The sequence below is a fragment of the Pongo abelii genome, chromosome 12 (assembly GCF_028885655.2).
Source record: "Pongo abelii isolate AG06213 chromosome 12, NHGRI_mPonAbe1-v2.0_pri, whole genome shotgun sequence".
Classification (NCBI taxonomy): domain Eukaryota; kingdom Metazoa; phylum Chordata; class Mammalia; order Primates; family Hominidae; genus Pongo; species Pongo abelii.
The window spans coordinates 56740836-56764183 of NC_071997.2; the positions used below are offsets into that span (position 1 = coordinate 56740836).

Here is a 23348-nt window from a genome sequence, read left to right on the forward strand (position 1 = left end):
TTAATCGTAAAATTCTATTTTTTCCTTATATCTTCTCTTTATTTGCAGAGACTTTTTATTTCTTTGCTGAGGCTTTTAATTTCTTTATTTGTTTTAAGCACATGCATAATTGCTTGTTGAAGTATTTTTAAAATCATGGTGTTTAAAAATCTTTGCCAGATAATTCTATTATCCCTATCATCTTAGTGTTCACATCAATTGATTGACTCCTCATTATTGCTGGATGGAGATGGGAGTTCTGGATCCCATGTGGTCTCCACTGATGTGGGGCTTGTAACCACTGGTAATGATGAGAGTCCTGACTAGGCTGCCTCTGATATCCCAGTGGAGAGGGGGATGGGGAGGAGTATCTAGTTATTTCTAGGAGGCGGCGGATGTCCAGGCTTCCCATGTAGTCCTTACTGATATTGCCAGGGAAGGCAGCTCATTACTAGCAATCTCAGATGAAAGTCTCATCTCTCCCCTTGGGCCTTCTCTGACATCACTCTGGCAAGGGTGTTGGAGTTTCTTGCTATAGTCTCTTAAGGGTGAAAGTCTAGGCTATCTACTCAGGCTTTGCCCGTGTGGGTGTGGGTGTGGATGAGGCCATGGGTTTTTTTGTTTTTTAAAATGATGTTTGGCTGAAGTAAAGAGGCTATTGTCTAAGAGTTTTCTGTCTTGCTAGAACACTCCTTTCCTGGTCCTCTGGCTAGAGAGAGCAGGCATTTGTTGGGAGTCTGTTTGTCTGCACCAGTTGTGTTGGGTTTCTGGATTGCTGGCTTCTTCAGCTACCTCATCTCATTGGTTCTTGATGTGCATTATCCTTTACCTGGACTACAGAGTTGAACCCCCAATAAATCTTTCAAACCATCTCTGGCTTCTCCAACACATCCTCCACACTTCTGCCAGTGTTTTCTTCCTACAAAGCAGAACTGACCATGTCACTCTCCTGTTAGTATTATTTACTGTCCATAAAATAAAGCTCAACCTCTGTAAGGCACTGCAGATCCACCAAAATGCAATTCCAACTTTGCCTTTGCAGCTTTGACTTCTGTTCAGTTTCTCTGCCTATCCCTTTGCTCCTGTGCTAAAGATGTGCCATGTACTTTAGCTCCTGCTCTTCGTTCTGTTTCCAGTGCTTTTCTTTACTCTAGCAAAGTATAGTTTCAAAGTTAAGAGCACTGGAGTTGGACTAAGTTTAAATTCCAACTTTATCATTTTCTAGCTAGGTGGTCTTGGGCAACTTTACCTCTCCATAGCTCAGTTTTCCCATCTGAAAAACAAGGATAATAGCATCTACCTCATGGAACTGTTATGAAACTTAAATTAAATAGCACTTAGCAAATTATCTGGTTGAAGAGAAAGGTCTCAATAAATGTGGGCTGTTAGTATAATTCATTATTAAATTAATACTCAGTAGTTAAATTAATATGCAGTTGCTCAACATTCAATTTGAATGTTACTTCTCTATGAAGTCTTTATGGGTCCTTTGCATTGCTACCTTATTGTTGAAATTAATTATTCTTTTCCCAACTGTCCACTTAATTTACATCGCATTTACACTTGATTCTGTTTGCAGTGCAGGTAGGTAGATCGCTGACCACATTTGCTCATTTCTGGATTTATTCATTCAAAGGAAGCACTATGAGTCAATCATTGGGCACAGAGGTGAGTAAGATGTGGATCTTCCTTCAGAGAATTCTCAGTTCCTTAGTAGCTGCAGATTGCTTGCTAAATAAACGGTTCTGGTGGGGCTTAATAAATATTTATTGATTTAAGACAAGCAAGCTCTGCCTTGGGATAGGAAGGGAGGCAGCCTCCAGTCTAAACAGCATCACAGTGTGTTAAAGTTAGAAACTTTTTGTGAACCACCCTTGGTACTGACCTCTGCATAGTGCTAAGTGAAGGCTTCAGGCTCTGTGTTAGAGCCCTGCTGTAACAGCATTGGTATTCCTGTGGTCTGTGACCACCACCACATGAGTCTTGTCTAGGACCATATCATTTCTTAACCCTGGTCCTTTTATGTTCAAATCAAGACAAAGATTTTTCTTGAGGTCTCAGGAGTTATATCAGTGTCATTGAGGACATTGTTCATTCTGTTTTAAGGCCCATGTCTGACAATCTTAGCCCCCCATACCTTGACTCCCATCATTGAGACAGAATTTGTTTTAAAGCACTTGTGTGACAAGAACTGTGTTAGCTACCACAAATGCAGAAAGATGGGACACAAGAGCCCCCTCAACAGCCAGGAGCTCATAGTCTCCATGCTGGAGCAATCGTTAGAAGCACAAAGCTGATTGTTTCACTGTGGCCACCTTACCAACAATGCTTTGGTAGACAGGCTGGATATGAAGCCAGATATTTTAGGCCAAGGAGGGACTGATGGAAGAAATGGAAAGAGGAAATATAAGTTCCTATGAAGATGTATGGCTGTGAAGGGAAGTAGAATGGGTGATAAGAAACTACAGCAGAGATTGAGCAAAGGGAAGATTGCTTAAAGGTGGGGGAAATTAGGTAAGTTTATAGTAGATAAAAGGAGATAAGGGCAGTAGATCAAAAGATAGAGAGATTGAGAGAGTGATTTGGAAAGAATAAGCAAATATTTGAGAAATAACAATAGATATTCATGTACACATACATATATACATGTATGCATACATACATATATACATTGTATATTTATATATGTATGTATATAAGTATAGAATGTATATATGTATGTGTGTTTATATATATGCATTTATATATGGGGCAAGAAGGTGAGGAGAAAGTGAAAGACTAAAATTTTGAGAAAGAGAATTATACATATATATGTAATCACTCTATATACATATTATCTATTTATCTACCTACCTGTCTATCTATCAATCCATCTATCTGCCTACCTATTTATATAGAGAGATGGAGATCAGCCAGAAAAGGGAAAGTCAAAGAAGAATCATTCATTAATGGAACCATGTCCTGTAGGAAGAAGGAGGAAATAATTTGAAAGCACAGGTGAAAATTCCTTAGAGACAGAAGGAAGGAAGGTCAGAATGAGGTGGAAGGGAGGAAAGTTAGAGTTCGTGTAGGGTGCCCTCTATTTCTCTGAAAAGCTGAGAAGATTGAATGAGAAGATTGAAGAATGAGAAAGTGAGAAAGTAAGATGTCAGGGACATACATGTAGGCTTTCCTAGCAGCACGGGGGGCCTCAATTGATTTTGTAAACTCAGCATTTGCAATGCTGCAAATATGAATGATTATATTTTTTTCAGAAGCACTAGCCTGTAGGGAGGAGAGCAGGCAGTTGAGGGTTGGAGTGCTTTGGGAGTTAGGCCTGAGGTTGAGGAGAGGGCAGCAGAAGGATCCTGGTGAGAGCAGCATGTAGTGTAGTTGTAGTAGCCAGGCTGTGCAGAGAAAAGATGAATCTAGGATGACAGTGATAAACTGAGTGAGCAGGGAGGGGATGAGAAGATAGAAGCCTCAGAGAGCTTGGGGAGCACGTTTACTTTGATCCAGGTAGGGAGAGTACATAGCAGTATTGTCACGCTGCTAATAAAGATAAACCCGTGACTGGGTAATTTATAAAGGAGAGAGGTTTAATTGACTCATAGTTCTGTATGGCGGGGGAGGCCTTAGGATCATGGTGGAAGGGGAAGCAAACATGTCCTTCTTCACATGGTAGCATCAAGAAGTACTGAGCAAAAGGGGGAAATGCCCCTTATAAAACCATCAGATCTCATGAGAACTCACTCACTATTAGGAGAACAGAAGCATGGGGGTAACTGCCCCATGATTCAATTACCCCCCAGCTGGGACCCTCCTACAACAGTTGGGGATTATAGGAACTATATTACAAGATGAGATTTCCGTGGGGACACAGCCAAACCATATCAGAGAGGTAAGATAGAGGTTCTGATTGGAGAGTGAGATTTCTCAGTGTGAGTCATTCATCCAGCAAACAGTCCCTGAGCATTAGCTCTATGCACTTATTGTGGGAAACTCTGAGAACAAAGATAAGAATTAAGGCATGGTCCCTGCTCTTAAGGAGTTCACAGCCCAGTATTCAGAGGTAAAACCTTTCCAGGCGATGACAAGGTTCAGGATACATCTCTGGAAATGATTCACTGTGATGGTTGGGAGGGGAATGTTGATGGGGCAGTGGAAGCCAAGTGGCTGGCAGGCTGGCATGTTAGATGTATCATCCCCAGGTGCTTATCAGCGCTACAAAGAAAATCGGGGTTTCTCTCGGCTCAGTTATTTCTCTGGGGCCATGTGTATCCTCTCCCCAGCCGGTGATATAAGGACTGTTTTTCCATTTGAGCTTTTGCTCTTCAGACTCCATGTGACTGTCCTAGGGTCAGTGCCTGATGGTTTTCACCAGTGTAGAGTGGAAGGTCAATGGGCCTCAAAGACCTACTTCTGCACTTTGGTACATGAGTCTGTAGACAGTTACCCATCCCATGCTTCCAGTTTCCTTTTCTTTCTTGCCCTTATTTTCTTGACCCGTAAAATTAACGTAGGATGGTGCCACCAATCCATTTTGGGGAAGAAGCAGCTGAGATGTGTCTCTATAAAGTAATCAATAAGCAGAAGTCAGAAGCCACAGTAGTTGGCAGGGTGTGATGATGACAAATGAATGAGTGTGCACACGTGAAGTGGGGACAGCTCAATGCTCAGAGCTCCATGACTGATTTCATTCTTCTGCAAGCTTTTAAGTGAAGCTAGACACAGAGAGGAGATTTCCTAGCTGGGCTGAGCAGAGGCCTTGACACTTCAGCAAGGAAGGCACAGGGTGTCAGAATCTACATATCAGCATTTCCAGGATTCTAGTTCCTACAGAGCTGTGTGAGACTTCATTTCATGGCCCATCTGGGCGTTGCTAGAAGGAAACAGAATTCCCTCCCTTCCTGTTCCAGAGAGGCTGGCCTGCAAACTTCACTGATGAGGGGCCAGATCGGGACATCCCACACTAGCTGTTTTGTGGATTTTGGCTGACAGGAGCAGAGAGGAAGCATGTTTCTTTGATCTTTTACCTCTTGCATCCTTTCTGGTATGACCTTGGGAGATTGGTTTATCTGGCTGTCTAGTTCAAATTCCAGATTACACTCTGTCAATGGGCTTTCTCCACTCTGGGGATGCTATTCATCCTTCCAAGGATCCAGACACTAGCCACCAAAGCTTCTCTGCTGGGTTCACACACATACCAGGTCTAAGGTATGATGTGATCTCCTGGGTATGTGATGGTTTTTGTGCTGCTTCTTTTTTCTTTCAGAGTCTGAGAAGCCAACTGGGGCCAAGCAAGTTTTAGAACCTCTACTGGCTGATGCCAACATCATCAGAGATGAACTGTTCTTACCAGAAACTTCTCTGCTCCTGACAGCACACCTCTCCCCAGGTAGCTAAAGGGATAATGAGATTATCACCCCCTGAACACTATGTATGGGGGTGACATACCAGGGGACACTCAGTTCCAATTGCAATATCATAGGCACAATATTAGAAGAATATTTGGACACTTTGATAGCCAAAGAAAGGCATTTGGAAGATTCATAGGGGGCTTCACTGCAGTAGGTCTTTCCTTTGCTTAAATCATAAATTTTTTATTAAATTTTACACAAATACATTTTTTCATCTATTCATACGATCTTTTTCCTGTTAATCTATAAATATGATAGAGTACACTTATTTACAATCTAATTTTTAAAAATAAGTGCAATAACATCTCTTACTTAAAATTAAGCCATATTCATAATGTGATATGAATTAGAATTTTATTGACTTCAAATTTAATACCGCTAAAAGATAACTCTGCCATCATTCTTATTAACTTAAAACCAAAATTTGATTGCAAGATTCGTTAAATAAAGTAACCTTCAAAATTCACTGTTTTACCTCACCAACACAATTTTTAAATTGTGGTAAAATACATATAACAAAATTCATCATCTTAAATTACTTTTAAGTGTATAGTTCAGTGGCATTAAATGTATTTACATTATTGTGCAACCATCACCATCATTCTTCCCCAGAATTCCTTTCATCTTGCAAAACAGAAACTTTGTACCCTGTACCCTGTTCAGTAATTATCTTTTCCCTGCCCCTGCTCCTGACAACTGCTACTCTACTTTCTGTCTCTATGAATATGACCACTGTAGGTGCTTCATACATGTGGAATCATATAATACCTGTCCTTTTTGACTGGCTTATTTCACTTAGCCTAATGTCCTCAAGTTTAATCCATGTTTATGCCTTCCTTTTTAAGGCTGTGCATAATATTGCATTGTATGTGTAGACAACATTTTATTTATTCATCCATCTGTGGATGGACATTTGGGTTACTTCTACCTTTTGGCTATTGTGAATAATGCAGCTCTGAACATTGGTGTACAAATTCTGTTCAAGTCTCTGCTTTAAAATCCTTTGAGTATATACCCAGAGGTGGAATTGCTGGGTCATAGGATAATTCTATTTAAACATTTTTTAAGGAATAGTCATCCTATTTTCCATAGTGGCTGCACAATTTTACTTTCCCATCAACAGTGCACAAGGGTTCCAATACTTATTTTCTGAGTTTTGATAGTAGTCATCCTAACGGGTATGAGATGATATTTCATTGTGGTTTTGATTTTGATTTCATTAATGCTTGGTTATGTGGAACATCTTTTCATGTGCCTATGGACTACTTGTGTATCTTTGGAGAAATATTGCTTCAAGTCTGTTGCCCATTTTTAAATTGAGCTCTTTGTTTTTAGTTGTTGAGTTGTAGGAGTTCTGATATTAGGAATTAGGATAGATAGCAGTCTGCATATTAACTGTTTATCAGATATATTATTTGCAAATATTTTCTCCCATTTTGTGGGTTGCCTTTTTACTCTGTTGTACCCTGTGATGCACAGAGCTTTTTAATTTTAATAGAGTTCTTTTTTTTTTTACTTTTGTTGCCTGTGCTTTTGGTGTCCTATCCAAGAAATCATTGTCAAATCCAGTGTCATGAATCTTTACCCCTATGTTTTCTTCTAACAGTCTTGTAAAACTTTTAGCTGTTACATTTCGGTCTTTGACATATTTTGAGTTAATTTTTTATATAGTATAAGGTAAGGGTCCAACTTCATCCTTTTGCACTTGGACATCCAGTTTTTCCAACACTATTTGCTGAAAAGGCAGTCTTTTCCCATTGAATGGTCTTGGCACCCTTGCAAAAATAATTTGAACATATATGTAAGGGTTTATTTTTGGATGTTCTATTCTATTCCATTAAGCTACATGTCTGTTTTTATATGCTAGGCCTACACTGTTTTGATTACTATAGATTTATAATAAGTTTTGAAATCAGGAAGAGTGAGATGTCTAACTTTGTTAATTTTCAAGATTGTTTTGACTATTTGGGGTCCCCTGAGATTCCATATGAATTTCAGATTGGATTTTTTAATTTCTGCAAAAAACGTCATTGAGATTTTGGGACTGCCATAAAACTTCTGAATTCTTTCTTATAGGAAACATTTGCCAGACAGATGAAGAGAAGGGGGGCATTTAGGCAAAAGGAAGAGTGTGACCAAAAGCATGAAGAGGTGAAAGAGCTTCCTCTACTTGGGGGAACTAAAAGTAATCTAGTATTGTTGAAGCTCTAAGCATTCTTATTATCTGTGTGTATATGTGTGTGACTGTCAGCTTGGATAGGAGATACATTAGGAGGTAAGGCAGAGGTCAGATATTGTGAAAGTGGATGTGTATTGTGTTAAGAGGTCAATGGAAATTCATTAGAGTTGGGTTGTGGAGTGATGTGATCATATTTGTACTATAGAAAAATGACCCTGTTAATAAGAATGGGTGCTATATTGAGAAGGAAGGAGGTATCAGCAGAAAGACCAGGTAGGAGATTGTTGCAAAACTCCTAGTAATAAAGTGATAAGACTTGCACTCTGGTAACATTAGTGGAGACAGGAAGGAGGGAATGGTTTTGAAATAGACGTGGCTCACTACACACTCAGACATATTCCAGTAGCTTCACTCTTTTCCTGGGTCTTGAAGTCCTCAGATCTGTAGAACAGCCTCTGAACTCAGTGTGATGGTTCTAACCATTCACCTGTATCATCCAGTTGCCACCTTTTAGGAACACAAATGACTGTTGAAAGAGGTGCTGCGTTCTGGCTCAGCGGCTCAAGGGTCCCTTAACAGCAGCCAGTCTCTTTTCAAAGCCCCTGGAGCTCCCACTCCTTCTCCTGTCACTCTCAGAGCCTCTGGCTGCTCCAAGGACTTTATGGTTGTTTCTTTGTGCCTGTGAGTTGGTTGGTGTTTTCTTGTTTTGGTCTTTCCTGAAGCCTGCTGAAATCTACCAGCCTGAGAGTGTTCTGTTGTAGCCCATTCTGTTTACCTCATGGAACTGCCGCTCTCCAGGCCTTCTAATTGTGGCCCATGTTACTCATATCTGTGACCCACTGAGAGCCCAGGTTCATTCTCCAAGCCTTGAGACCCCTCTACACTCTGTGACTCAATTGCCTGCCTTCAGTTCATAGCAGCATCGAATGAGCTGTTCATGAGCAGTTCATAGCAGCATCGAATTGGGTCTTTGCCACCTCTCTCCCACTTCATGCTCAGGAGCTCTCTGTAAAGCCTTTGCTGAGTAACTGGGTAATGCTAATGCCAGGCTTGAGCTGCAGCAGCTGGGGAGAGGATGTGCTCCTCCAGCCAGAGGCTGGAACACTGAGATCCCAAGTCCCTGTTCTGATCCCTGGAGGGATGGTTCTATGGATGGGCAGTCTGGGCCATGTGTGTGTACTACTGGCCCATCACAGTCACAGGTGGAGTCATGGAGCTAGAGGCAGGGAGCAGCTCCAGCTCTCAAATTCCTATAGATATTTTAGAATGGGAACCGCTTTGGCAGTTCTAGGATAGCCAGCTCTGAACCACTGCCAAAGGCACACATTTAGTGACCTGAGGGATGAGGCAAACTGATCAAGGTACACAAGTGTCATCAGTGCAGGCTCCCGGGAAAGCACAGCAGGAGAGGAGAGGGCTGTGGCTTGTAGTTAAAATGCAGTGATGAATGTGATGATGATTTGAACCTGATGGGCTGTGCCTCAAAGGTGAACCAGGGAGAATCAAATAAAGAATTCCAGAAGAGGTAAGGGGGAATTGTTTAGTGGGAATTAGGAAGATACGGGGAAGAGAAAGGAGAAAGGTCAGGAAAATCAGGGATGTAAGGAGTTTCTACTTCCTTGAAAGCCAGGAAGCTCACTTGAACAAAGAGCACAAGACCCCAAATCTTTGTGGCCCCCCTGGCTGGGAGAGCTCACTGGTCTTTCTTTAGGAGCCTGGCTAGTTTTTGCAAGCATAGTTTTCACAAGCAATTGAAGGATAATTTCCTTAGCTCTATAATGAAGCTATCCCCCAAAATAAAGTGCGGCTGGCCAGAGAGGGTCTGTAGTTTCCAAAGCCCCAAAGGACACCTGCAAATCAGCTGTTGCAAAAATATGTCTTTAGGAGTCCAGGCTACCTGGAACATGGCCTCAGGACAGCAGAATATGCCTTATCACTCACTTTGTGTTCCCAAACAGAAGAGAAGAAGGAGAGTGGCCACGTTGATTCAGCCAAGCACCTCCAGGAGGTCCTCTCTGGATGTCCCATGAGGCTGCCCCTCAGCCACAGCCCAGAGCACGTGGAGATGGCTTTGCTCAGCAACATCCTAGCGGCCTATTCCTTTGTCTCAGGTAGGTGCCTGGTTTCCACTGGGCCAGGACTGAGGTCTGGGGCTGGGTCCAAGGTTGTCTCCTGGGTGGCCATCTCTGGCCTTATTCTCAGTAAAGACACGCTATGTAATCATAGCTACTGCTCTGCTTTGCTGAGCTTTGAGATGAAAGGTCTCCAGGTTGGGAGTTAAGCTTGTCATTCTCTAATTTGAAAAATGAAGGGTTCTAAGAGCTTTGTCTTGCAGAAAATGTTTAGCTGCTCAAGTGAGTGATTGAAGTGGCCCGGGGCTACTGTTGGCTTCTGTCACTATGCATTAACTCTGACCAAGGTGGGGGCTGATGGAGTACCTCAGCCTGGTTATTCTATGCAGTTAACCTCACACAGGCTGCCTGTGTGTGAGACTGTGTGTGTGGGAGAGAGAGTATATGTTTATATATTCTGTGTTTGGGGCCTTTCTGAGGTATTTGATGAAGCTGTAGAAGAGATGAAGACAGAAGGCATGTGGAGTATGGAAGAGTCTGATATTTGTCCCTTCGTTGGTTCAAAATTGTACTCTTTAGTAGGATGGCTGATTTTCTCCTCAAGATAATTTCTTGAAAACGGATGTTGTTCATATAAAAGGAGTCATTTAAAAATACATGAAAATGCTCACTGGTTTGAATGACTAAACTGTTCCTCTGTTGCTTGAATGAGTTTTTAATTTCTTGATACTTTGCTTTTGTTTTTGTTTTGTTTTGTTTTGCCTGATGTCTCTGGATATATTGTATAAAAAGGAAGGGACTAGGGTTTCATTTGGATTTCCTTTGGGCGAGGCCTGGTTTTACTTTCTAATTCTCTAGGCAGGGTTGACACATGGTGGTCTAAGAGTTGAAATGCAAACCTGACATTATGATTTACAGTGGCAATTCTGAGACAAGTGGAGGGTTCCATGAGCCAAGGAAGTTCGTGGCTTCTCTTTGTGAGAGGATCTTGGATGATGCACAACCTGATTTCAGAAAAAAAGGACTGCTCAGGGTCTTGTGCTGGGCGAGCTGCAGCATGTAGTCTGCTTGTGCCTCAGGTCCAGGGCTCTGCCTTCTTTGATCAGTGAAGGCCTAGGTCAACAGTCAGCTCCTCTTTCCCCTTAAGGAAGTCCAGGGCCTCCTTCTCCAGGCACTCACCCATTAGAGGAATCTCATCTTTGCTCTTGCTTCAAGGCAACATTGGAGAGAAAGGACACAAGAGCTGGAAGAGAGGTTTGAAATTCAGACATCGTTTTCACAAGCAATTGAAGCATAATTTACTTAGCTCTGTAGTGAAGCTATCCCCCAAATGAAGTGAGGCTGGCAGAGAGGGTCTGTAGTTTCCAAAGACCCGAAGGATACCTGTGAATCAGCTGTCGCAAAAATATGTCTCGCATGAGAGCAAACAGAGCACCGCACTTTGGACCTCTGCTCAGCACAGGAGGTACCTGGCAATTTTCCATTTCAGTCAACATGACCCTGAATTGTGACCACTGAAAGTGGTAACTCATTGAATCGTCCTGTGTTTGCCATGTGTCTTGTGATCTTGTCAAGGCTGAAAAGTACATGGCCCTGTTTTTCTCTCCCCTCCAAACTTCCTCCTTCCTGCCCCATATTCTTGAATTAAATACTACTTGGGATGCAGGAAGACAACGCTTCTTTAAGTAAGTATGGGCTGAGATAAAAAAGAAAACACAAGGAAATGGAAAAGCAGTGTGGCTAAAATAAAATTTGGATCCAGTGTGTAGACTCAATGACTGAAAATCTATTCTGAAATGGGGAACACTCCTTGATTATAAGTGAAATTAATAAAGAAAATTTCAAATATGTATTTGAATATTCAAGATACAAATAACCATTGTTTTTAGTGAAGAAAATCAAATAAATGGATTGGAAGCAATGATGAAAAGTATGATGGAAGAAAATTGTGGAAAATGTCCTAATCTTGTAGCTGTCTCATGTCCTCATTCTGCTCTATCAGATCTTCAACCCCGCAGGGCCCCGGCCCCTCGTATTTTCTCCCAGCGCATCTGTTGCCTCCTCTCCTATCCACGTGGTCCCTTATTTCAGCAACACATTTGCTAATACCCATAACTGCCTTATTCTTTTGTGTAGCTTCTGAGTAAACCAGTAGGTGAAACCCCAACTCTGAGTAAATCCTGCTCACTTTCTTGTGTGTGTGTGTTCTTTGTTAGCGGGGTGTCTAAGGTGCTTGGTAACCTTGTGGGAGAGATGGAGACAGAAGAAGGCATGTGAGTTGGGAGAGTCTTATATTCGCCCCTTTTTTCGTTCAAAGTTGTACTCTTTAGGAAGACAGCTGACTTTCTCCTCAAGATCATTTATTGGAAACAGATATGGTTTATATAAAAGGAACCATTTAAAATTACATGAAAATGCTCAATGGTTTGAATGACCAAACTGCTCCTCTGCTGGTTGAGTTTTAAAATATTTGATATTTTGTTTTTGTTTTGCCTGATGGTCTCCGGATTTTATGTAAAAAGAAGGGGACTGAGGTTCTGATTGGATTTCTCTTTGGGCAAGGACTGGTTTTACTTTCCAGTTCTAATCTAGCCAGGGTTCATATTAGATGACTTAAGAAAAGTGACCCTTTCTCACTCTGTACAAGTTATCAAATGCCAGTATAATTTGCCATTTGAAGCCGCTAGAAATTCATAGTCTCCAATCTTAGCTGAGCTTTTCACATCATACTTTAATCTCCCTATTTATTTCTGGACATATCTTGTGCCCATTCTTCACAACAAACATTTCAAACCTTGACCATTCCAATAATTGTAAATATCTGCTTACCACAATGGGCCCTACAAGTAAATGACAAGTGTCAAACTAGGGGAAAATGAAACATTAATGAAGAAGAGTTAAAGTTTATGACAAATAAAGAGCTCTTACAAATCAATAAAAGTGCCCCAAAAGGAAAGTGGACAAAAAACAAGAATCAACAGTTCGCAAAAGAAGAAATACAAATTATCAATAAAACATAAACAACTCAAATTCTGGCAGAAAAATGCAAAATGGAAACTGCAATGAGATTAACATTTTTATTTTATACATTTCTCAAAGACTTGACTGATTAAGTATGTAATTTTGGTCTTGGAGAAAGTCTGGGGAGATGAGTACTTACACATCGTGCTGATGGAATTGTGAATTGCTACAACCTCTCTAAAAAATAATTTGACAATATCCATCAAAGCCCTTAAAAACACATACGCTAGCCAGAAATCTCACTTCTGGAAGTGTCTTCTAAGGAAAGAATTAGGGATATAGGCAGAAATTTTACTATGAGGATGATTCATCTCAGAATTATTTATAATACATGTAGTAAAATACTAGGGAAAATTTGTGAGTATTAATTGAAATAGAAATATGTTTATGACATGCTACTAGGTAAATAAAGCCTGTTGCCACACATCATGTACATTATAATCCCATTTATGTATGTATATTCATATGTATAGGTAACCACTTTTTGTGGGTGAAGGTATATGTATTTTTAATTTTCTTTTGCTTAACTGTATTTTTAATAACAATTCATTGATATTACTTCATAATAAGAAATGTTATTTTATTAAAATATTAAATTTTGAATTATACCATACATATATTAGACAATTATCACACCTCTGTCTTTTCTAACTTCCTGAGCTTCTTATCTAAGTGTCCTGAAAATAACTATTTGGTTGTGCTATAAGCATTTCAAATTCACTCCAGCCTAGAATAGAATATTGTCCTTCTCTTTAAATATGCTCTTTCTTTTATATACCCATCTAGGGCATCACCTAATCCAGAAATAGGATTTTTAACCTTTGATGCATCTTCTTTACTGCCCATATCCAACTGGTTTGGGTCGATTCATTTTGCCTCTTAAAATGTATGGCATCCACTTTAGTCCCACCATCATTGATTGACTGGCTCCAAGCCCCATCATGTTTTTGCCTGCCTTATCATAATGGTATTTGCCATGGTCTTGCCTCCACAATCTTGTTTCACAGTCTGCATTTTGTAGCAAAATAATGTTTCCAAAATTCAGATGTGATGATGCAATTCTTTTTATTTTTTAGCATCCCTTAGTGGATTCTCATTATCTCTGGGATAAAATCCAAACAATTTTGTGTGGTTTAAGAGTCAGGATTGTTTTCAACTGCAAAAAATGAAAACCTCAACTTGGTGGCCTAAACACATAGACGTTATCTTACCCACATAATAAGAAGTCTGGAGGTAGGTGGTTGCTAACATTGGCTCATTAGCACAAACATGTAGAGGCCTGTCTTTTTCTTTCTCTCTCTGGCTTATTCTACTCAGTGTAATATATTCCAGCTTTATCCACGTTGTCACAAGTGGCAGTATCTCTTTCTTTGTTAAGGCCGAATAATATTTCATTTTGTAAATATACCACAGTTTTTAAAATCTATTCATCTATTGATGGACACTTTGGTTGTCTGCATATCTTGACTATTGTGAATAGGGCTACAATGAGTATGGGAGTGCAGATATCTCTAAAGATGCTGATTTCACTTCCTTTGGATATATACCCAGTCAGAGACAGAAATAAAAATACTGTATGATCTCACTTACACATAAAACCTAAAAAAAAAAAGTTGAATACATAGAAACAGACAGTAGAATAGTAGTTATCAGGGGCAAGGAGGAGGATATGAGAAGTATGTCCAAAGATACAAACTTGCCGTTTTGTGGGATGAATAAGTCTAGAGTTCTAATGTATAGCATGAGGATGACAGTTAAAAATATTTTATTGTATACTGAAAATTCACTAAGAGAGTAGATTTTAGGTGCTTTTACCACACAAAAAATAAAAAGAAGATGATGAACATGTTTATTCACTTGACTGGAGTAATCATTTAACAATGTGTATATATAGAAAAACATCAGGTTGTACACCTTAAACATATACAACAAAAAATGTAGGGGCCAATATCTCTGTGATTCTCAAAGCCTTTTTTCTATGTTTGTCATCTCATGGCTGCCAAATGGCTGCTGTTGTTCAGGCTGATTCAAGATCAAAAAAGGCAGAAAATGGGAGGAGGTTCCAGTAGATCTCCTCTCAGATTTCATTGGCCAGGACTGTGTCACATGGTCATTTCTAGCTGCAAGGGAGGCTGGAAAAATGAGAATTTTAGCTTTTTCAATCTTTAGATCAGTGGTTCATATCAGATGTGATTTTGCTCTGCAAGGGGACTTCTGGAAATGTCTGGAGGTATTTTGGGGTGTCACAGCTTAGAAGTGCAGGCTGCTACTGGCATCTAATGGGTGGAGAAACATCCTACAATGCACAGGACAATCTCTTGCAACAAAGAATTATTGGGGCCAAGACATCAATAGTTCTGAAGTTGAGAAAGCATGCCCTAGAGCAGAGGCAGGCAAGGAAGAAAGGACTTGATGATGTTTTGAGGCATCCCACTCTGAAGTTCCTTCTGTGGCTTACCAGAGATTTTAATGTCTGACCTTTACTGCTCCATGCTTTTATTTAGTCACTACCCTCCCTGACCAAGACCTCTGCTCCAGTTATTCTAAACCACTTGCCAGGTGTTTTCTTACCTCATTGCTTTTGCACAGTCTTTTCCTTTTCCAAGAATTCTCCCTTTTAGTCCTGGACTGGCTGACTCCCTCCCAGTCTGCAGAACTCTCTTAGGGTCATCTCTCTTCAACCTACCCCACCTCGAATCAATGGGCTTAGGCACCCACCCACACTCTCCCACATATGTTTTATTTCCCTCTATATTAGCACTTGGATTGGAGGACTTAACATTTCTTTTTTAATTGTTTGTAAGGAACTCATTGGGACCAGCATATGATAGTTTATAATGAAGATAATCTCGTTAATAATACTGATCTCATTAATAACTCCTAACAAGGTTGTTAGAAAGAGTAAATGGAATGATTACTCATTTTAATTTAATGATTTGAATATTTAGTATATTTGCCTGTCTCACTCTTCTATTTCCTTTAAGTTTTTTTTTCTCAAAAGTCACCTTTGGGTACCCCAAAAATATGTATAGCTTCTATGTACCCATAAATTTTAAAATAAACAAATAAATAAATCACCTTCTCAGTAAATTTTGCTCATCACTATCCACTTCTCCCCAAAACACACATTCAGCACTTCATATCCTTCTTCCTATTTTTCCCATTTTTTCCTCCTTATCATCTTACCATCATCCACCATACTATATATTTTATTTATTTGTTTAGTATCATCTTCCCTGCTGGAACTCCTAGGAGAAGAGAGATTTTTGTTTCTTTTGTTGACTGCTATATCCTATGCATGTAGAATAGTGCCTGGCACCCATCAGATGCTCAGTTAATCAGTAAATGAATATGGCTCAATAACCAAATAATTATAAAAAGACATGTAGCAAAGAGTCTTACCCAAGAGCTGCTTCCTCCATCCAGTTCCCAAGCTTGACACATCATCAGGCTCTTATGCATCCTTCCAGAGTTCTTTATGCAGATATTAAGAAAATATAAGGATATAGTTTTCTCCTCCTCCGTTTCATGCACAGGTAGCACACCATGCATACTGTTTTGCCCTTCACGTTTTTCACTGAATAATATATTATGGAGATATTTTAGATCAGCATGTGGAGACCTTTCTCATTCTTTTAGACAACTACATATTATTCCATTATACAGATAGACATCCATAGTTTAACCAGTTCTCTACTTATGTCCAGTGAAAATGGTTTAAATCTTTCCAAACTGAGCAACAAACAGAGCTGCAATAAATAACTATGACATCTATGTTCAAGTGCTCTTATAGAATAAGTGCCCCAAAGAAGAACTGTGGGAACAAAGTATGTGTAAATTATCAACTGAGAAAAATATTAATAAATTATCATTTAAATAATTTTACGAATTTACTCTTAAAAGATATATGAGAAGCCCCTGCAGCAGTGTTTTCAAACTTTTGAACTTTGACAATCTGATAGATGAAGAATGATATCTAAGTGCTATTTAATTTCTGCTTCTCTAGATCAGAGGTCAGGAAGCTTTTTCTTTAAAGGGTGAGACAGTAAATATTTTCAGCTTTGTGAGCCAGTCTCTGCTGTAACAACTCAACTTTGCATTGTAGCATGAAAGCAGACATAGACAATGCACAAATGAATGGGCAAAATTGTGTTCAATAAACTTTTATTTACAAAAACATATGGCTGGGCAGACTTGGCTTGTGAGCTATAGTGTGCCAGTCCCCATTTTTCATATGTTGAAGAGCCATTTGTATTTCTTTTTCTGTGAATTGTCCATATCTCTTGTTCATTTTTTATTGATCTTTTTCTTAATGCTCTTTCTAGGCACTTTTCCTATATTAGTCCTTTGTGTCTGTTACATATTACACATATTTTTCTTAATTTATCACTCGTCTTTTGACTTTGCTTATAGTAATATTTTTCAGAGCAGGAGTTTTGGGTGATTATTTTTCCCTGTTTAACCAATATTCATTGAATGTGTAACTGCAAGTACAGTTATGCTAACTGTTTAGTATTTAACCAGAATTCGAATCACGTTTCCCATGACATTGGTATGAGGGAGGCAGTCTCTCAACAGTGAGGGAGCCTCACCCCCGACAACTTAATTGATGATAGTCACAAATTTGGGCATTTGAGAAGGTGTTGTAGTTCTGGATTTTCTCATTCCCCTTTATACTGTGAATCCTGTGAGGGCCGAGGGCCTTTGTGTCCTTAGCCTTTAAGCTATGCCCAAGGCATTGGAGACTTGCAGTAAATGTTTATAGAATGAATATAAGTAACCATGTATTAATATATATAATTTGTAAATTTTTTAATATTTAACTTTTTATTGGTGTATAACATGCATACAGAAACATATGCACAAAACATTTATGGAAAGCTTGATGAATTATTACAAAATAAATACACTTGTGTAACCAAGAAATAGAATCACACTTGCTCATGCCCCTGATAATCACATTCTCCTTCTCCTTCCAAAGGTAACCAAGATCTTAAGAACTAAGTATAGATCAACTCTGTCATTTCATGTGTTTTATTACGGAACACTAAAAACATATACAAAATACCAAAAAGTATAATAGACCTGTCACCCAGCTTTAACATCTACTAGTCGTATGTTGTTTTTGTTTAATCTGTACTTCAAACCATTTCCCACCCCCCACTTCATTAGGTTTTCGATTATTTTTTAGATAAAATGCATACACATTGAAAGGTACAATCTTAATTGTACCTTGTTGACAAATCAGTACACCCACATAAACTTCCCCTTTTAAGAATTGAATTATCCCCCTTAACAATCATTAATGTGCATAGAAATTACCTCAAAGTATTATTTAAAATCCAGATTTTTATAAAATAGGTGTGAGTTTTGACTGAGAATTTGTATTTCTAACAAAGTACAGATCTGCAGAGCACATAGTAACTACAATGTTTCCTTTATCTACAGTAAATACAACTTGATGAATAAAATTAAGGAATTTTGACCTAGGGTAAAAGGATGGATCAAAACGTCTGTACAATATGCTATATATAGGAGCATTTGGTTAACAATAACATAAACTAACCAAACAATTTTATTATTTTAATAACCAAAATTAGCAACAATCTTACTGTTGTTTTCATAGAAGTGCTCCCTCAGAATAAAAAAATTTTAGTAACATGAGAGGGTATTGGTTAACTGGTTAACTGGTTAACAGCAAATATTTAAAAGTAAATGTCTGATAAAATTAAGTAGCAGGTATCTTTTCAAGCCCATCAATGATCTTACATAGTTATCCAAAATTCAACCATTTACACAGCAAGTGCAGATGATTTTCATAGCTTCCTATTAAAATTATATTTTACTGCCCTTATACATTTTAACTCAGTTTTCTTATAAAATTCCCCAACTTAAATTTTTATATGACATGTGATAAGTTCCCCTTAAATTCAATTTAAATTTACTGAATTTTATTAGGCAGTGTCTGTGTGTCCACCACCCAGTATTATATGAGGTTCCTCCATTTGCACAGGCATCACAGCTAGGGAAACAGGAATCCACAAGACACGAGACACAGGCTGTCTTCTGCATCTCTTTCCTTCTCAGGGCATCAGTTCATCAGTCAATCAAGTCATGTGAGAGTAGAGGTTATATATTTTTTGGCACAGATGGTATCATTCCTCCCCTCAGAGGAGGAAAAGACCAGAAGGTACTCTTAGGAGACACTTACTGGGAGGGCTGAGCCCCCTAAGATGTGAGGCTCTGATCAGCAGGTATAGACTTTTCAGGAGGGAGGGATGAGGCAGCCATTCTGAACCTGCAGCTCTATTGCCTCTTGTCCCATCTCAAGACAATTCTGAAGGGCTGTTTTGGGCTGTCTGGATGGTGGAGGTTGAGGAACAGTTTGGGCTTTGATGTGGCTCAGATGAGGTGTGTCATAGGGGGCCCCTATACTCAGTATCTGGGCTGGTGCCTTTGAGGTCAGTAGGTTGCCTCTTTGTATCCAAGTCCATTTTCACTAGGGAGGAGGCTGGAGAGTCTAAATGGCTTCCAGAGGCCCCCTCTGATTATCTTTGGAGGATGGGCACTGAAAAGGGCAAAGTCATTATCTTTGGAAATTCTAGAAAGTCTAGTTGGAAACCTGGGAAGACCTCTTGCCTGGTGCCTGAATACTCAATTTGCAGTCCTAGCCACATAGATGGTTGGTAGGCATAGAGCTGGGTTTGCATTTATATCAGCACGACCTTGCGTCGGGTTTGAAGAAGTGGCCAGGACTAATGTCTTGGTTACAGGCTGGAGAACATCATGAAAGCAAACTTCAGGCTGTTGACTTTCATCTTGGCAATGATTGTTGGGTCCTAGGCAAAGTTTTTGAATGCAGCATGAGGCCAATCCATAGATCCACCTCCACACATCAGCTGTCCATAAGCTAAGAGGGAGCCCAGTTTATATCTTGATGGGAGGCTCTGCCAGGTAGAAGAATCACATCTCAGGTTTCTTGACAGCTGGCTGACTTGTTGAAACAGATCCAGGACAGATCTACTTTTGGATGTGTGGACAGGCATTAGCCTTTCAGTTTTGCTGATGCTTCACTTGAAGTCTCCTAGGAAACTTCTGTGGTAGGTTCTTCCTCTGCAGTTCTTGCCTTGCCTTTTCCTTCGTTCTTCCTGTGAGTCTTGGTAAATGGCTATGGAGTCTGGAGTTGCTGGGGCTTCCTCAGTCCCAGGTTCTACTTTCCCTTCTTATTTGGCCCAAGGGTTGTGGGACAGGGCCCCACCCCAGCACTTCACTGGGCACCTTTTGGTCCTGGCCATGTGTCCTAAGACTTGATAGTTCTTACATGTTCTCTTGGAAATGAATTAAATTTGTTTCTTCCAAATCTCACAGTAAAATTGCTGCTCCAGAAAGATGTATCATGGATATTCTGCTTTTGTGCATCCTCCCTGCATAGAATTGAGGCTGTGCCTACTCTGGTTTCAGAAGCATGCAGTAGAGTACGTAAAGTTAATCTGCAAAAGGTTTCAGACACTCATCAGGGAGCTTCCTGCATGGGCTGAGAAATGCCAAGACCCCAGGCCTCCAGTACCACCCCTAAGGAGGGGCTCACAATTTGCAACGTTTTTAAACAGTTGGAATATCCTCCACTAGAGAGGGTTTGGTGAAAGTAGTACTTTTGTACACAGATGATAGCAAGATAAATTAGTGTACCACTTTTCAAAACCCACTTGGCAACGTGTATCAAGAGCTATAATAATATGTATCCTGTTTGACACAGAGATTCCTTTCCTGAGAATCCATTGCAAGGCAATAAACAACAAGCAAAAAAGGAAGTAGCATTAAGCACAAAAATATTTCTTGTATTATTTATTTTTCAAAAATATTTCCTCATAACAACCTAAATATCCAAAGGCAGGAAGCAGTTTTTGTAAACTGTGGCACTTTCACTGGGAAGAATACTATGTAGCCATTATTAGGCATGATGGAGGGAGACCATGGAGCAATACTGAACAGTGTTATATGCTGTGTACATGTGAAGTGTACATGTACAGTATATGCAGAGGAAAATATATGAATTATGTATACATGTCTATATATACTCTAAGCAGGTAAATGTGAATAAATATGTGCATGTTTATATGACAGAGAAAGAACAAAGGAATATTCACTATACTACACACTGTATAGTTATATTCAGGTTGTGAAATGATGGTGATTTTATAATTTAAAAAATTCCCTACCCTTTTTTTTTTTCTGAGACAGAGTCTCTGTCGTCCAGGCTGGAGTGCAGTGGCGCGATCTCGGCTCACTGCAACCTCTGCCTTCCAGGTTCAAGTGATTCTTCTGCCTCAGCCTCCCGAGTAGCTGGGATTACAGACGTGCACCACCATGCCCAGCTAATTTTTTTTTTGTATTTTTAGTAGAGACGGGGTTTCACCATATTGGCCAGGCTGGTATTGAACTCCTGACCTTGTGATCCACCTGCCTCGGCCTCCCAAAATTTCCCTACTCTTTTAATGTTATACTGGCACAAATTATACACATACCCACATACATACACATACGTATGTATTTACATATAACAAATGTATTAGCTGAACTTTTGGAAATGGTGTCTTCATAATTTAGTTCAATGAATATTATGAGATATGCACCATGAGCAACACACTGTGCTGAATGCCCAGAGAATCGAAAGTGAATCAATCATATGGATTCTGCCTTCAGATTCCTCACTGTCATGTGGGAAAGATAATGGTTATATAACTAATTATAGCGCAACCACATAAAGTGCTGCCCAGACTGGAGGGGCTAATTAATCACACCCTTCTTCTAAACTGAAGGACCCAGAAAAGCATTCGAATTTTGAAGTTGACCTCATCAGTGTGAATTTCAGCAGTGGTAATGCTGGATGGAATAATGTGTCAGGGCCTTCTACCTAGTCCGTTGAGTTCTAGGGCAGCTATGGGATTGTAGGTCTTTCCCTTGCAGGGGAAGAAAAGTGAGCCAGTGGATTGGGAGGAGGGACAGGGCAATGGATGCTTCCTTGTGGGGTGCCTATTGCCTGTGGAAGGGGATGAAATGAGTGAATTCTTTCTTTTTTTATTTTACTCTAAGTTCTGGGATACGTGTGCAGAACGTGCAGGTTTGTTACATAGGTATACATGTGCCATGGTGGTTTGCTGCACCTAGCAACCTGTTATCTAGGTTTCAAGCCCCACATGCATTAGGTATTTGTCCTAATGCTCTTCCTCCCCTTGCCCCCCACCCCCCGACAAGCCCTGTGTGCCCCTCCCTGTGTCCATGTGTTCTTATTGTTCCACTCCCACTTATGAGTGAGAACACGTGGTGTTTGGTTTTCTGTTCCTGTGTTAGTTTCCTGAGAATGATGGCTTCCAGCTTCATCTATGTCCCTGCGAAGGACATGAACTGAAATGAGTGAATTCAAAGGATCATACATCAGAGCCAGCCAGGTAGGAACACAGATTTCTCAATACTCCTTCCTGGAGAAGAACAAGTCAGAGATGGAAGGAAAAGGAAGGAAGCTTCCTCCAGCATTTTAGAGAGGGCAGTAGTGTTAGTGGAGGTCTTCCCTTTCCTATGGGGTGGGGCAGAATGCCATAAAGAGATTTTGTTTGTTTGTTTGTTTGAGGCAGAGTCTCATCCTGTTGCCCAGGCTGGAGTGCAATGGTACAATCTCATCTCACTGCAACCTCTGCCTCCTGGGTTCAAACTATTCTCCTGCCCCAGCCTCCCTAGTAGCTGGGATTACAGGCGCCCACCACCACGCCCAGCTAATTTTTATATTTTTAGTAGAGACAGGGTTTCACCATGTTGGCCAGGCTGGTCTCAAACTCCTGACCTCATGATCTGCTCTCCTCGACCTCCCAAAGTGCTGGGATTTACAGGCGTGAGCCACCGTGCCTGGCAAGAGATGTTCTTACAGTGCCTAAAGAGTTTGGAGAAGAGATTTTGCTGAGCACTCCCTGACAACACACAAACCCCATGATTCTGTTTAATGCCCACTTTTTTTATTTTATTATTTTGGGGGGTTAAGATAGTTTGTTATTAATGAAAATTTATGGGGCACACGTGAAATTTTGTTACATGTATATAATGTGTAGTGATCAAGTCAGGGCATTTAGGGTGTCTGTCGCCCAAGTACAATACATTTTTATTAACTATAGTCACCCTGCTCTGTTATCAAACATTGAATTTATTTCTTCTATCTAACTATATATTTGTACCGTGTAAACCCACTTCTCTTCATCCTCCCTCCTACCCTCCACTCACCTTTCCCAGCCTGTTATCTGTCTTTCCACTTTCTTTCTGCATATGATCAAACTTTTTAGCTCTCACATTTAAGTGAAAACACACAATAATATTTTTCAAAACCAATTTTAAAAGCCTTTTGCTTTTCACTCAAGGAATTGGAAGCTTCAGAGCCAAGAAGAAAGCCCAGGCAGAGAGAAGGTTGCACTTGCATGGAGACCAGCTGGCCTGGTCTGGGCTGGCTGCTGCTGCCCTATCCCGCAAGGGGTCTGTTGGGCATGATCTGACCTCTGAGGATGCAAATGAAATTAGCTTCAGGACCTCTACATAGGGCCTCTTCCTGCCTGTGAAAACAATGACCCTGCAGGAAACAAGATACAGCAATACATTTATTTTTATTTACTAAGGGAAAACAACTGACAATAGCCCTCCCCACTCTGCTTCCTGGGT

The 23348-nt window shown here is 40.1% G+C and overlaps 1 protein-coding gene across 9 annotated transcripts in view; it reads left to right on the top strand.

Annotated features, from left to right (window-relative positions):
• EVA1A (eva-1 homolog A, regulator of programmed cell death) overlaps positions 1 to 23348 on the top strand; it is a 150417-nt gene that overhangs the window by 115638 nt on the left and 11431 nt on the right. For 4 of the 9 annotated variants that reach the window (XM_054548001.2, XM_009237145.4, XM_002811855.6 and 1 more), the window contains 2 exons: positions 5234 to 5356; positions 9516 to 9668. In XM_054548001.2, coding sequence (XP_054403976.2) covers positions 5234 to 5356; positions 9516 to 9668 — 276 coding nt within the window. Of the gene's footprint in view, positions 1 to 1558; positions 1648 to 5233; positions 5357 to 7454; positions 7530 to 9515; positions 9669 to 23348 lie in introns of all 9 variants that reach the window. The other 5 variants (XM_024242808.3, XM_024242807.3, XM_063713583.1 and 2 more) reach the window with 3 other exon arrangements.